At 38.3% G+C, this 16,834-nt stretch overlaps 1 protein-coding gene across 1 annotated transcript in view; it reads right to left on the bottom strand.

Annotated features, from left to right (window-relative positions):
* The window catches only part of PRKAG2 (protein kinase AMP-activated non-catalytic subunit gamma 2), a 3,182,689-nt gene that overhangs the window by 2,683,464 nt on the left and 482,391 nt on the right, over window positions 1-16,834 (bottom strand). The window contains 1 exon segment of the mRNA XM_044066896.1: window positions 4,861-5,128. Within this exon segment, the coding sequence (XP_043922831.1) occupies window positions 4,861-5,128 (268 nt within the window).

Below are 16,834 nucleotides of genomic sequence, written 5' to 3'. Positions count from 1 at the left end.
TGTAAAATCAGAATACCACCAAAAATTTTACACTATATCTAGCAATAAGAAAGAGACAGAAAAATGAAGATGCAACATGCATTTAGAGAAGAAAGAATAAAGAACAGAGATTTTGGGAGCAGATAATAAAAGGGGATGCGGTAATAAAAAGGGGTGAAGCCAGACTAACAGTGAGATTACCGAACCAAGATCAACTTGCATATACAGGGCTAATGTTATGAGCTCAAGGAAGACATGCAGAGGTTTGACAGTAAATTTTGTTAAACTACAACAGTTAGATTTTATAACTGAGATTAGGACATAAACAGCAGACTGCAAAAGAGTAATAAGAATACAATATAAGGCAATATTAGATGTGAGAAGAAAATAGAGTATAAAGGGAAAAACAGCATGGAGTGAACATTTAAATAAAAATAGTATGAACACTAGACAGAGATCTGTATGAATCTTAGATATGCAAACAAATCCAGAACATTTAGAAATGTTGCATGGTAATGTTTCTACATATATTTCTATATCTCAAGATGTGGAAAAATGTTCTCATGGACAACTGGCAGATGTTAGAGATGTGACGGTTCAGAAATTGTTCTTGGGAGTATATATTTTGTCAATGTATAGAGTTGCTTCAGTACAAAAAGGACTTTAATATGCTAAGTCTTATACTTGGAACAGAATTTAACCTCAGTACGGACAGTTTTTTGTTGAGTTGGTAATATGTACTAAAGAAATGAAAGCAATGCTGTCTTTAGTGGCTAAAAAAGCTATAACTAGAAAATGGAAAACCAAAGGCAAACCAACAATAACAGAAGCAAAAAGCTGATTACAGAGATTAAAAAAATATGGAACTGAGAACTATTAGGGATCAGAAAAATAATCCCATATTAAAAATGGGCTGTATGGGATTCTACAATGGAAAATAAACTTGAAGAGGAAACTGACATGGAACAAATTACCAAGGATGCATATCTATTTAATAACGTAAACTGCAGTACAATGTGTGAGGTTACTGGTCCAGTTGTTAAGGATTTAAAAATAGTGAAAATAAAAAATAATATGGTCACTAGTTAATTTCTGATCTCATGGAGTACCAGATAGTTTCATTTTAAATACAAGCCTCAGAATTCTGTTTTAGGGTTTATGATTTTCTTCCATATAGTTTAAGAGTTTAACAAGCAATGTTAAGTCAATATTGAGATTAGTGCAAGATAGAATAATTGATTGTAATATTTCAACTTATATGCTTAACAATAGAAAATTATTGAAAGCCGACTGTAAGAACTGAATGACATGAGGCTGGTTTAATATTTTATAAACTATATAAAAAGATATTAACAGCAATCAGTGCTGAAGTAACAAGTGCACCACTCACGAAGATTACACAGTACATAAGAATGAAAACCTTTTATTAATAAAGTATTTATATTGCTTTAAAAAATAATACTGCTCTTCCAAAATGAGTACAAAGTGCATGCTTACATAATATAATTACCTTGTACAAATACAGAAGACTCCTACAGAAAATATACTAATACAACTGGAAGGCAAGTGTGCTGCTATTCTTAAAATAACAATACACAGTAGAAATAACACGTCATCAGTATCCCAGATTTGTCAGACATGCACATACACGATCTCACTCTTACTAGTGAACGTAAACAGCTTAAAGGAACTATTTTTAAAAAGTGTATTTGTAGTAGTTACTATGCGTGCAATCCTGGAGTGCATTAAGGAGCCCAAATTTTCAATTGTTTCAAAGCACTGTCTGGTTAAGTGACTTGCTCAACGTCACACAGTAGGCAAACACAGACTGTAGAAATCGAATCCAGTATCACAGGAAGTAGCTTGTCAACAGCTCAAAGACTTGGCCCTCTGCACCAACTACCATTTCATTTGCTAAATGTACAGAAAGTAAAATATAAAACATAGGAAACAGAAAAATAATCTGCAGCCAAAGGAATAATACCAACAGTTAATTATGGGGGAATGACTTGTGCAGTATGCAGTTTAGCTGTGCCATTTGGGTTTCATCCATCCAAAACCACTTTTTCCCATGTTTTTCTACATGGGGTCCTCTTGGTCTGATTCTAGCACTCATGGGTTGCTAAGCTACTCCATAACTCACACCCCCAACATTGATTATTGCTTGATTCACCCAAGCCTAACTTGGTGATAATGCAGGACATAAGTGCATTAAATAAACATGTTACAAGTGGGCAAATACCATGTGACCCATAACTGTGACTGTGCAATCTTCCAATATACGTGTATTAAAGCAGTTGTATTAAATGTTTTATTACTGCTACATTTAGCTGTAGATTAACCACAAAATATGTAAGTCATATGCTGCGTTCTGACCAATGATGTTTCAAGAATTCACAACTTCATTCTCCTATCAAATATTCTTACTGTATTAGACACAGAGGATAACCTACTCTGGAAATAAGACATGACCAAATGCAATAACAGAAAAATTTGCTTATAAAACTTAAATGTCATTACTTCTACAATAAAGAGTCTGAACAAAATGCAATTCTATTTAAATAATGTTTGGTCATCGCTATCCATTCTGGTCCTTAGTGCCTTCTATACTTTAAGGACATCCACTATTCAACTGCAGTTGTTTTCTTAAGCAATGGAGTACCCTACCTTTAGTTTGATATTAAATACAAGCCTCAGAATTCTGTTGTAGATGTTAAGATTTTCTCCCATTTTAGTGACAGCTTGCAATTAAAAACATCACTAAGGTCCTAAGGGTCAAGTGCAGTTATTAGAGTTTCTATAATCACTTGTTTGAAATAATGTCCCATTAAAGGGAAAGGTAAAATCACCAGGCTCACTATAATCACCCTCTCAACAAAGATATTATAACCATAATGAAATATTCTGAATACCATAATAGAAAAAATCACATGCACAATGCCACCCTCAACAGGTATCCCGGCAGACATTTTGTATAAGCACACCTGTCAGTGAAGAAGAAAAGAGTGGGACAGGAAATTCTGTCCATTCCAGCAAAGATAGAGGCCGTCCCTTCTTACGCTGTTTTATGCTTCCATCATACCTCTGAATTCACAGTTACAGTGTAATGTTACTACATGTGCCCAATACCAAAATGGCCACAACGCCTTTTGCTAATATTCACCACACCACAGGACTACCAGTTATGGCTACTAAAGAACGATGATTCAGGAAGAGAGAGGCACAGACCCCTCACCAACTATGGATTATGTCTTAAAATAGTAGGGAATGCTACACTATATCTGGCTTTCAATCCAAGTTTTTGCTGCGGTAAGTGATCATGGTAGCTACAGTAATAGCATAGCATAAAAGCCTCTCAAAATGACAAGTGAAGCTTCAAGATCTCAGAGGGCCGCATGTAACAAAGCACAATCTTTTCCTGAAACAAGCAGCCAAGAATTAAACACCATACCTAATATCTGTAAACAACTGTGATGAAAGTCTCTGTCCCTGATGTTCCACAACAGCAGGGTTCCATGCCAAAAATCTACTTGACACGAGTAAAGTCTGTATAGTGTAATTGGTTACAACATTAAAATTATCCAGTACCACAAATTATGGCAAAGAGCAAGTCATAAACATCACCAAAGAACTGAGGAGGTGGAAAGAGAAAGATTATTATTCTTTACAAGTACTCCTGGCCAACAGACAGTTTGGTGATTCTGCATATTCAAGCAGGCTTACAAACTGCCTTGCACGGACCTCATTAAAGCTACCTTTCCTTTCTTTCAGTGACATCACTACACTGAAAATGTAGCTAGGCTCTTGATCAGTGTGTGTGTATTTACTTCTGGACGAGGGGTGGGGACAGAAATCTATGAGACTAGCACGATTAAGTTTAATGAAGTGTGTAAGAATACAAGGTATAGGTTACCTAGAACAGATTACTTTTCAGAAAAGCAGTGGTAAGTCAAGAAAAGTGACAATTCTCTTCCTTCATAATGTGTAGTTTTGTGAAAAATGTATAAAAGCACCGAAAACTATATGACTGAATCATCAGTACAGTGCTAAACACCGAAAAAAGCCACTTGAAAGCAAGGTAGAAGCTAATAATATATACTGAAGTATGCACCTTGTCAAAGTTGTATGCTCCCAATTCATTTAAGCAGCTATACAGGCAATGGGTTACATATACTATGCAGAACCTAACTACTATGTAACACAGTATGCTAGCAATTACAATGAAATTTACTTAAACGTCTATCATAAATACAAAGTTTGCCTGAACAGATTCCTAGGCTCTCAATATCATTTGAATTTCTTATCATTTAAAATGAAGTGCATTTAAGAGTCTATTTACTTTCCTATTTCCTGACATGCACATTAACAGTCGAATGACATGTACTTGATGCCCCAAGTTTTGTTTGCTATTAGTAGCTACTGAGAAACATTTCCTACAGATAAACAACTGAGCACAGAACCACTAATGAGCAAGTCATAGGCCTAAATAAGGCAAACAAATATTGCTGAATAACACATTAAAAACAATGCATTTTAACGCATCAATTGCGAAAGTATTATTTCTCTGTATACAACACTAGGTTCTGCTTCACAGGCTGCTAAAACACATAACTGAAACAGCCAAAGATAACACACACACTTAAAAACCCAACAGGAAAAAAAAAATAAAAACACATTAAAACACTAAATGCACTGGGTACCATTTATGTCAAAGGCAAAAAAACAAACAAAACAAAACAAATGCATTACACCACTTTTTTGATGTATAGTTTAAAATTTAAAAGTACCATTCTTACTAGACTCGAAAGAACTGACTTACTAGAACAGTTATGAGTATGTGAATACCCATGTAAAAGAAGAGCAGGGTTACGTGGCTCTTACCTCTTCGTGACCGAGCAAAGAATTTCATGCCAACAGGTGAGGTAGACTGACTAGGTGAATCCTTGGAAGATGATCGGAAAATGCCACTGAAACTCATTCGGCGTGGGGCACGAGGGGGAGACTCTTGGTGAGGGAAAGAAAATACAGTTTTCTGAGAGCCAGGACTGTGCTTTGATTTCACAGGTGCTGATAGTGGGCTTGAAGGGCGATTGTAGACTCCCTTTGAGAAAAAGCCTTTGGAAGGAGATGGGCTGCCAGAATCTTCTGCCTAAAGAAACAAAAAATGTTATCTTTAAAGGCACATTTTACAATTATACCACAATAAGAAGGTTTGAAAGACTCTATATAAAAACAGGTGGTTCTAAGAGGGTTAAACTCATCAGGAAATTATTCCAGTTTTCTTCTATATACCAGTGGAAAATTGCTGATAAAATTCATAGTCAACTTGAATTTGTTCAGCCAATTAGTCCAACTTTCAAGACGAACCTTTAAACACATTTTTCTTAAACAAATGCTTCAATTCAAAACATATTAAAGGAAAGAAATGCATGTAAAATGTAATCACTGCATGGTATTATAAAAGTAATCACAATTTAAGGAAATCCTATTTTAAAATTCTGTAATTTTACAGAGCTCCATAATTTCTTGGACTTGCAAATTAAGCTCCAACACATATTTCTAAGTTTTGATTTGCCTTTTTACTTGTGCCGTTCTGTTTTGTATTTTATATTGCAGCTGTCTTAATTCTTCCCTCTTCTAAGCAAGGAGCGATTGTGTTTCTCATAGACACACTATAAGGCAAAAGATGTTAAGCATTTTGACAAGAGCTATAAGTGAGAAAAAACACAGGGAGCGAAAATATTCCTATAAAGTATTATGCAAAGATAGCTGTAGAAATTGGCAATTTGCTACAGAGATTCTATACTGTCTGCAAAAAAAAAATCTGTTAGTACAATCTCTCTGTTTCTGTCTCTCTCTCTCCTTACACACACACACACACACACACACACACACACACACACACACACACACACACACACACACACACACAAACACACAGTGGTGGCTCAAGGTTCCATTAAATCACATATTAGGGAATTTCACTCAAATGACATGCATTTTCACTTTATTGTATGACCCACATACAGTACAAATCTTTGATATTTACAGAGCATGCAATGGCTGCATTTATGAGCAGAGTCATGTCTTTGCTGAAGCAAAGTTGTTATGAGCAGAGTCATGTCTTTGCTGAAGCAAATTTGTTACATCAGGCTTCACCAACAGTTTGAAAAGCTTTCAGACATATACTATTTTCAACTTAAATAACATAACTCAAATTATCCACTAAAGTTACATGACTCACATTCTTTTCCAGTCCCATTTACACAGAGTGTAGAGGCCTTTCTTGCCTGTGCCTTGAACTTGCTTCAAAATTCCTTCCCTCAGGTTCTCTGGTCTCTATAGGACTTCATCCCCTCCTATGGGAAGAGTTTCTATCTTTCTAAATCTGTGAAGTTCCTCTCCTGGACAAGCTCTTGGCAAATTATCAGGCTCACACCTGTACAGCTCAAGTGGACCATGCACTCACCTGTATTATACAGTGGAAGGCAAATGTTTCTGCGGTTTCTAGCTTCCATTATCTTGCTACAGAAGTACTCCTTCTCCAAGGGTTACTGTGGATCTACCTACAGGTCATCTTGCTATATGACAGGTCTTCCAACTATGGTTCACTGTACTTAATTGTCAGGTCTTCCAAACCCACCATATCACTGGTCTTCCAATCCTACCATATCACTGGTCTTCCAATCCTACCATATCACATAAAACTCCCAGCTCAAAACATGGGGTATGAGCTATATACCTGGTCTACTGACTAATCAACTAATTTGGCAGTGTAATTTATACATTGTCTGGTCAATATCTTCCAAAGGCAGACTTGGATTTAAGTGTCATAGCCATAGCGATATGCCTTTCCTCCCATCCAGTCACAGTCCAATCAATGCTGCCATGTCTTTTATGATGGTAGTTTCTGAATCTTGAAATGTTACAAAGCCAACTTTCTGAGACTGAAGAGTTTATCTCAGGCAACAATGACTTTCAAAAGTTGGCCATATTTGCCAAACATCCTTTTAAAGCTCTGTTTAACAGTGGTACATACCAAAACCCCAACAAACACTTTCCTTCTATTTTCTTAGATAAAGGTCTTTCCTGATTTGTCACGGATGGAAGTTTAAGCACAGTAGGTTCTGATTTACAACTTTACTCACTGGGTCTATTTCCTCTTTTGTATAAACCAACATAGAAGACTGTCATGAGAACCACTTAAGATGCTTTTGCTTCATTTTATTGCTATCTCCAATTTCTTTTTTTTTTTTTTTTTACAAACTGCAAGGCAAGGTGGTCGTTTTTCTGGTGTGCCTTCAGAACCTACTTTGTCACATCCTTTCTTATTGTTTGCCTTTTTTTCGGGATATTCTTTTTGTGTTTGCTTCCTGTGCTAACTAAATCAAGCCTCCTATAGGGCCCTTAATATACTTACTGGTCAGCTTAGTCTTAAGAGACTTGCAATTTTGAAACATTTATTATTTAGAATATTCTTTATATTGTTACTTCTTTTCACTTGCATTAATGGTTCTTTGCTTTAATTTAGAGCTGTGATATTTCATAACACTTCTTCAGTGAACATTTATTTGCTCTCTCTCGCTTTCCCACAGGTTACCACTTGGGTTTTGTACTATGTTACATGCCCCTCATAAAACTCACTACTTCTGCTATGCAATCTCTTTGCATACCATGTATTTCATTAGCCACATGTACTTCAGCTTGACTTTGCTCTTGTCTCTCAATATTAAGAAACATTTTTATTCTAATCCCTGGGTACACTCAACCTTTTCCAGAACATTTGGTTTTTCAATCACACTAATTAGGACATTCAGTTGTTCTTTCTACTACATTAACATTGAATCATGCATTCCTTACTAAACTCATTTACTTCTGCTATGGACTCCCTTTCCATACCAGAAACTTCCAACACAACATACCTTGATTTTTTTAGACTCTTTACCAGCCTCTACATAAAAAGCCTGCATTTCCTTTGCCACCTGTAGCTTCTTCTCTTTAGTGCCACAGTGTTGTCTAAACACACAGCCTTGTGTGTGTCCTCATTCCTCTGCAAGGAATCACTTTACTTAGACAACTCTTGGTTTATATCACACACTTGTAATTCAGATTATAGGCTTTACACCAGGTAAATGAGCATACTCTGACTCCCAACAGCTTTATACTGTGATCTATGTTTCCCGCCTAGTACAACTAATAAGTCAAGGTTTCTTTTATATACTACAGTCAGGACTTGATTTAAACCACAGCTTCCACTACTTAGTATGTTCAATTGTGCTTTCTATCAAATCACTTTTCTTGCTGATGCCCACTGAGATCTATCACACACTGTGTTACAGCCACAGCAACCTTTTCCAAAAAATCCAGTTTAGTAATCACACTGCTTACTTTTTCAGCATCAGTTTGAGCTTGCTGTAGGTTAGTAGCACCTTTAGATATACACAGCTGGTTATCAGCACCCTACTTGATTTTGTTTTCTATTCCAGGCATACTTAGTGTAGGGTGTATATCAAAAGCTTGAACGGTTAAAAGAGCAAACACTCTTTGATTGAGCTTTAAATATCAAAGGCACTAAACAGCGAAGACACAGAACAGATTTTTTTCCGAGGGAAAAAAAAATCACTGGGCCGTTTTCGGGAGTTTGCCATTTCCTCCACTGTAGTGCGATTTCGGAGTTGGTATATTTAAGTATGGGGGGGGTGGCAACCCCCCCCCCCCCGTTGTATTTGCATTTTATTTATTTTTTTTTGGTGGAGCAGCGATTTTTTTCCCTGGGAAAAAAATTTCTGTTCCGTGTCTTAGCTGTTTAGTACCTTTGATATTTAAAGCTCAATCAAAGAGCGTTCGCTCTTTTAACCGTTCGAGCTTCTGATATAGACCCCTTAGTGTATAATCTTTGCCATTTTGAAGTTTACAAGCACCCTTTACTGTGATTTAGTAATACTGCTTCATTTAATGATACACATTACACCATGCTGCATGTAAACACCGATGCTTTTGTTAGAAACTAATACAGTTTTACCTTTAACACAAGTATTGCTACCTGCTGTAGTTCTTCTGTTTTCATCTTATTAGTACAAATAGTAAATGATACTACAGATATCAATCAAGCAATCTTTCTCTCTCTGGATATGCAATATTCACTGTCTTGACACAGAATGAGCTTCACAAAGGTACAGAAATGACACTGTCAATTAAATAACTGTAATTAGAGCATACTGATCCTTCTATCTACACAGTCTAGCAAATTTAATTCTCAGCTTTTATAATGTAATGTCCCTTTAACTGTGTATTGGGTTATGAAATTATAACATTAATTACACAACACTTCAGTTGGCTTTCAATTGATATGCATTGGTTTTGTTCCATTTAAAACCTCCTAACTTAATTCAGTTTTGATTTTAATATCAGGTTACAAAATATATTTTGTTTAGTTCACAACTCTTCATCAAAAATGCTGGTACTTCAAATGATCATAGAATCATAAGATCATAGAAGTTACTAGGCTAATGGCTCTAGGGCCCTTACAAGCCTAGCCAAGTTCTACCCTTATTTCCACGATCAACAGCTAATCCCCATGTCCAAGAGGTACACAGGTGGAACCCCCGGGGTGAATTTACAGTTACCCATCCAATTGTCCAGACTGTGTTTGAAGCAGGCCAATGAGGTGCTCTGTTTGATATGAAGAGAGAGTCTGTTCCAAAGGTGTGGTAACCTCTGGGAGACAAATCTGTCCCTCCAGCAGGTTCTATTAATATCACATACCAGGTTAAGATCTTTAGAGCAAGTAACCCATGTACCACTTGACTTGCAGATTTGCAGCATTTCCAATAAAGCAGGGTCAGAGATTGCTTTATATGCAAGGTAGAGATCACCTCTGAGTAGTCTGAATAAAACAGAATAAAGTTACAGTGATTTCAGCCGATCTACATAGGACAGATGCTGAAGACCTTGAACTTTCCTTGTGAGGAACCATTGTGGTTTCTCCCATTGCTGCAGGTACTTGGAAAGGTACATACCAAAAGGAGCGTTGTACTCAATTATTGACCTGATGAAGGAAGAATACAGGGAAGTTATAACTTCTTTTTTTCTGTAGGCAATGCCCTTACTTCTGAGATGAGCAATACAGAATGCCCTTCTTACCACTGTGGAGACATGGTGATTAAAGGTAAGATTGTTGTCAGCCTGTGTGCCCAGGTCTCTCACTACTGATTGTGTACTTAGGGTGTAGCTAGTGATGTGGTAGTTAGCATGAACATCGCTTTTACCGAATGGGATGATAATACATTTTTTTGCATTGAATTTAAGGCCATGGCTTTGTTAGCAATCATTTGTTTGTGTAAGACCCTCTTCTAGAATGCTGACATCATTTGGAGATTCTATGACCGCTTCCAGTTTACAATCATCAGCAAACTTTGCCAGCCACAGACCTTTAGTTTTTGGTTGTACTTTGGAGAAATAGATTCCAAACAGTAGAGGTCCCAGAACTGATCCCTGTGGAACACCACTGGTTACAGGTCTGTTGCTGGAGGTGGATTTCCCTATTTTGATTATATGTGTTCTATTAGTGAGCCAGTTCGTGACCCCTCTAATGATATAAGGGCTGATACCTAGCTGGGTGAGTTTGTAAATGATGCCTGAGTCGGGGATAGTGTCAAAAACCTTGGGTAAGTCTAGGTATGCTGTATGCACAGATTTCCCGTCATCCAGGGCCTTGGTGACTATCTCGAAGAAGTCCACCAGGTTTAACAGGCAAGATCTCCCTATGACAAATCCAAACTGAGTAGGGTCAAGTGTTTGGAGATTACCTTGTTGATAAGGTCCATTATGATTTGCTCCATGGCCTTGCAAATAAGGCTATTCAGGCTAATAGATCTATAGTTTCCAGGGTCAGTGGAAGCACCACCTTTGTGCAAGGGAATAATAGTGGCCATTCTCCATTCAGCTGGGATAAAGCCAGTGCTTAGACTATGATTGAAAAGAGTACCCAATGGTGTTGCTAATTCTTGTTAGAGCCCATGTAAAATGCAGCATGGGATGTTATCAAGTCCCACAAATGCTGTGTTTTTGGCCTTATAAAGGGCATTTACAACCTGCTGTTTAAAGATAGAAGGTAGGGATGTCATAGGGTATGTGTGGCGGGGACAGGAGTGTGAAGTTTTTACAGAACCTGTCAGCCAACAGGTTAGCTATGTCCACAGGCTCAGGATATGTGGTATCATTAACTATCAGTTCGGCACAGATCTGGGCCTTTCCTTTTAGGTTATGGATGTAACTAAAGAACGTCTTATGGTTGTCCTTAGTTGAGGAAGCTCATATGAATTTGTACTTTGTTTTGGAGAACTTCATAAGAAGTCTTATTTACTTGTTTAAGCTAAGGAGGGAGTGTTTCCAGTTTAGGGCAAGCTCCCTCTTACTCTTAGAAAGCAATTTATTCCTCTTATTGTAAAGCCTGTTAATAGCAGTTATCCACCAGGCAGGTTTGTTTTTTCTTGAGGAGCTTGTTTTGGTCCTATCAGGTATGGCCGAGTCAATGCAGTTATACAGGTGTTCGTATAAAGCAGTGGTGCAGAACTCGGCATAGTTGCCAATTCCAGCTGAGGGGGGAGGGGGCAGTGAAGCTATTTATATCATCCCATAAGAGGTTATAATCTGCTTTGGAGAAGTTTTATAGTTTAGTTGCTGCTGTGGATGGGGGGGGGGGGGGGTCAGGTGTTGTAGTTAGTCTGAATGAGACTGAAACTCATTTCTGACCTGGGTATACATTTCTTTAATAAAACAATAATCACAGGATTTATTTAGAAACAGTACTTATATAATCACAGGATTTATTTAGAAGCAATACTCTTATTGTTTCATCACAAATAATACCTTCTTCACAGTTCAACTGTCTGATTTTCCCTTCTAGACATTACACTGCACAATGAACAGCAAATAGTTTTCAATTTTGCTGCATTTTCATATAAGAAAAGACAAACAGAGTTTTTGGGTCACAGTTCATTAACATCAGTATTTGTATTGCTTATTACTTTTTGTTAAAACATCTTCAAATGAAAACAATTGTACTTTTCTGCTTGCCTTGATACATGCAGCACAAACACCTTCTTGTAATATGTAAATGCTGTGGCATAGTGTTGCAAATTCTTTAGTGTAGATACAGACTTTGTGCAACCATATTTTTTTCAATACTTTTACATCAGTTACTGCTGTACAATTTCTTAGTTTAATCCACTAAATTTAAATTGCAGCAAGCTACTTTTTGCAGTTTGAGAATTCAACACAAGTTCGCAATACACACTTCTAGCATATACCAAACTTCATTAACTTCTTGAGCACATAGTCCCTACTGCCAGAATTTTTTTCAAATGCATTTTTTTCAGTAGCTCAGCACATTCATTACGCCCACTTTAGGCAAGCAGCCTGCAAGCAATTTTCATATAACTGTTTTTCACAGTAATTCAACAGTATTTTTAATCAGCAATTATTTCCATGCAGTTCATAAAAAAAAGTGTTTTGACAGTTATTATTTACTTTACTCCCAGGGTCTTACTTCTGTTCAGCACACCCCAGTAAACGTTAGCAAGCAATACATAAATCACTCACACCTACAACATCTTTTTTCCATACTTCCATATAACACTTGTAGCTCTTAATGGGGTCTTGACATTTTTTGGGGGTGGGGGTGGCGTGATCTGGCTTCCTTAGCTAAATAATTTAACAATTAATAAAAAGAGATGTGACATTCCATACCAAAGAGGAGCTAATGAGTGAAACTTGCATTTCACAGTGTTTTAGTGAACACAGGTTAAGCAAAGCAAAACTCTGTAACTTGGAATAACAATTTGCAATACTTCTTTAGGAATATATCACGGAGTTAACAATGACAATGGAGTTAGTAAATATGAATAACAGGCTGGGGAGTGAAACCCCACATATGAATACTTGTTTAGCTGATGCACAGGAATGTTTATTTCTTTGTGTGTGTGTGTGTGTGTGTGTGTGTGTGTGTGTATATGTGTGTGTGTGTGTGATCACTGCCAGGGTGCTTCATATACTGCCACAAAAAAAAAAAAAGATTCACTATGTGGCCCGTTTTCATTTTCCCACAATTACTTAACTGCAGAGTTAGTAAAAATAAATTACAAATGTGTCAGGGCAAAGCCCATCCATGTAAACACATGTGTGTGTTTCATTTTATCGTTTTCTAGTATTACTACTTTGAGACAGATGTATTGGTGATGACTTGTGAGGTTGATCTGTTGATATTGACAATTGTTTATGACTTTTTGACTCGGTAGTTGCATATAGGGCTATGTGGTATATATGTATATATGTGCATATATCTACACACACACACAAATGTACATAAATGTATCTCTTTCTCTGTCCGTACATACATGCGTGCATACACACACTGCTACCTTAATAATTCATCCCCCAGTTAACTGAAACTGCTGTAACTAATCTAAGGTCAGGTGGTCATGTCCCTCAACAAAAATGCTTACATTTAAAGCAAATAATATTCGACACACGGTGCTCATTTCTATCTAGTTGCATTATACAACTGCGGAAGTAGAGAACAACCAAGACTGTGTAACTGTGTTTAAAAAAGAACAAACAAAATGTATTCTAGCTTAAAAATAAATAATGAAACATGTTCTAACTTTCCTTCAGTAAGAGGATATTGAAATCAAAGCAAGCAAATCTTCCACAACAACCTCATGGCATTATACTCTGTGCATGTGTGTGTCTCTTCATTTCTTGCCATTTTAAAGCTACATTATCCACTATCAATACAAAACAATGTACTGGAATGGTTAGGCAGTCATGAAATGATTACTTGCCAGGTGCACAAAGAAAGTATATGGAACACACAAGTTATTTACTTCTCTGGGGGAAGTAATCCTATATATTAGGTTGGCTAAACTGGGTTACACATAATAATACAAATGGGATTAACAGATACATAGAGCTTTGCTTGCTGCTTGTCATGAAATGGATTTAGAAGATGTAGTCCTAGACTGTCCTTCAGCCACTACCTCTGTTTTTTTTACCTTTGAGGATCTTAAGCAGCACCTTAACTCTGGATTAAAGCAGTGTGAGTTACAGTAAAACTGTAATCTAAACATACCCTTGTAGTTCAGTTGACCGCTATAGTGTTTATGTCTGAGATGCTTGCAGCTTTTCATCACCTTCGCCATTGTAAGCCTATGTATTTGCTAAACCCAATTCTGTTATCATCAAAACTTAGCTCTAAAGGCAAAGCAGACAGTATTTAAGCATCAACAATAATTTGCAACACAAACAAGAGTGCCAACCTCCCCTCAACTAGCTGGAATGCTGACATGTAAATGAAAGTTACACGCTTACTGTAACAAAAGATCTTTATTGGGAGTTCCTTTTTATCCACGAGGATAAGCCAGTCAGGACTTAGCCTGGCATCTAAAACTTTTCCAGGTTACTAGGCCCCCTCCCCATACCCACAATGCTATACAAATCAGGAAATATCTCCACATTTCAGTAAAATCTAACCCTAAACAGCAAACACTTGTCTACAACTAGAATCTTCCACCCTTGTCAAGACAAAGTCAGAGGAAGGAGGATGGGTATGGTTCATAGGTGTGTACTAGGCTAATGGTCCTGCAGCCTTTACAAGCCTAGCCCAAAAAAACTGCCCAGGCACCATGCCACCCGATGTTACTTCACAGTGCCCCTATCCAGTAGGGCAACTGGAGTGATCCCTGGGGTGAACTTTCTGTTACCTATCCACTCGTCAAGATTTCAGCGAGGTGCTCTGCTTGACATGAATGGGAAGCTTATTCCAGAGTATGGGCAGTCTTTGGGAGATGAACCTGTCCCTCCAGCATGTTCTGTTAATTGTGGTAATGAGGTTGTGATCTCTGGAGCCTGTGGCATAGGGGGATTGTGATTTCTTTAGGTGTAGCATTTCAAGTAGGGCTGGGTCAGACATGGCTTTGTAAGTCAAGCAGAGATCACCTCTAAGTAGATGATAAGAGACTGAGAACAGCTGAAGTTTCTTGAGTCTGTCCATGTAGGACATGTGTTTAAGGCCTAGGATCTTTTTTGTGAGGTACTTTTGTAGCCTCTCCAGCTGTTGTAGGTGTCTGGTCAGGTACATGCCAAATGGGGCATTATATTCGATGACTGGTCTAATGAGGGATGAGTAGAAAGGGATGATGACCTCTTTCTTCCTGGATGTGAAACCTTTGGTTAGAAGATGTGTCACATAGAAGGACTTTCTGACTACAGTGGCAATGTGGTGGTCGAAGGTGAGGTGGCTGTCGATCTGGATGCCCAGATCTCTTATGGCCTCTTCAGTGTTCAGTGGGCTCCCATCAACGTGGCAATTCGCGGGAACTGAGTTTTTTACAAAGGGGATGATAAAGCATTTTTTGGCATTAAGCTTCAGGCCATGGTTCTGACACCAGTCATTGGTCCCATTGAGGTCCTTTTGTAGGATGTCTGCATTACCTGAGGAGTTGATAATGACTCCTAGCTTGCAGTCATCAGCAAACTTGGTCAGCCAGAGTCCTTCTGTGTTGGTCTGGACTTCTGAGAAGTACATGCCAAACAAGAGAGGGCCCAGGACTGAGCCCTGTGGGACTCCACTCATGTCTGGTCAACAGCCTGACTTGGAATCCACAACTTTCACTCTGTGTGTCCTGTCTGTGAGCCAATTTGCAACCCACCTAGTGATGTAAGGGTTGATGGGATTGATGCCTAGTTTGCTGACTTTATCAATGATACCTGAGTGGGGAATGGTATCAAAGGCCTTGGCCAGATCGAGGTAGGCTGTATGCACTGCCTTACCCTCCATCCACAGCCTTGGTGACTGCCTCAAAGAAGTCACCCAGGTTCAGCAGGCAGGATCTCCCCTTGATAAAGCCAAACTGTGTGGGGTCAAGAATTTGGAGATTGCCTATATCTTTGTTAAGCAGGTCCATGATGATGCGCTCCATAGCTCTGCATACCAGATTCGTCAGGCTAACTGGCGATAATTATCAAGTTCTATAGTTGCTCCCCCCTTTATGGAGTGGGATGACTATAGCAGTGCGTCATTCATTAGGGACATAGCCTGAGGTAAGGTTGTGATTGAACAGGGCACACAGATGTGGTCCCAGTTTGTTTTGTAGCTCATGTAGGATGCAGCCAGGGATATTATCAGGTCCCATGGATGCTGTACTCTTGGCTTTGGACAATGCAGCTTTTACCTGTTCCTCTGAAATGGTGGGTACCAGGCTTTCTTCTGGTATTGTGATAGGACCCTGGGAGGGAGAGGGGTAAAGTTGGCACTGAATCTGTTGGCCAATATGTTGGCTACATCTGTTGGTTCAGTATAGGAGGTGCCTTTGTGAAATAACTCAGAGCAAATCAGGGTATTGCCTTGGAGGTTTTTGATATAGCTATAGAAGGCTTTGTGGTTGTTTTTGGTGTCAGCCACAATTCTGCCTTCACAACTGGCTTTACAGGATTTGATAAGGGATCTGAGCTTTTGGTTGAGACTGATAAGGGAGGTTTTCCAGTCTTGTGACCTTATTTTTTTCTGCAACAGTTTATTCCTCCTGTTGTAGAGTTTATTGATGGCTGGGGACTACCAGATTGGCTTCCTTTTTTTGGAGGAGAGCATCTTAGTTCTATTTGGTATGGCAAGGTCCATGCGTTTGTGTACATGCTCGTACAGTGCATTGGTGTATGATTCTGCAGTCGTGCAGTTATTTTCCATTGGCATGGGTGCCAAGAAGTTAGCCACCTCTGTTTTTAGGAGCCCAATGTCAGCTTTAGAGAAGTTTTTCAGGGTGGTCACCTTAGCAGGGGTTGTAGGTGAGATGGAGAT

The sequence above is a fragment of the Protopterus annectens genome, chromosome 3.part1 (assembly GCF_019279795.1).
Source record: "Protopterus annectens isolate FY-2018-M chromosome 3.part1, PAN1.0, whole genome shotgun sequence".
In the NCBI taxonomy this organism is placed as follows: domain Eukaryota; kingdom Metazoa; phylum Chordata; order Ceratodontiformes; family Protopteridae; genus Protopterus; species Protopterus annectens.
This window is presented reverse-complemented; position numbering and strand designations above follow the sequence as displayed.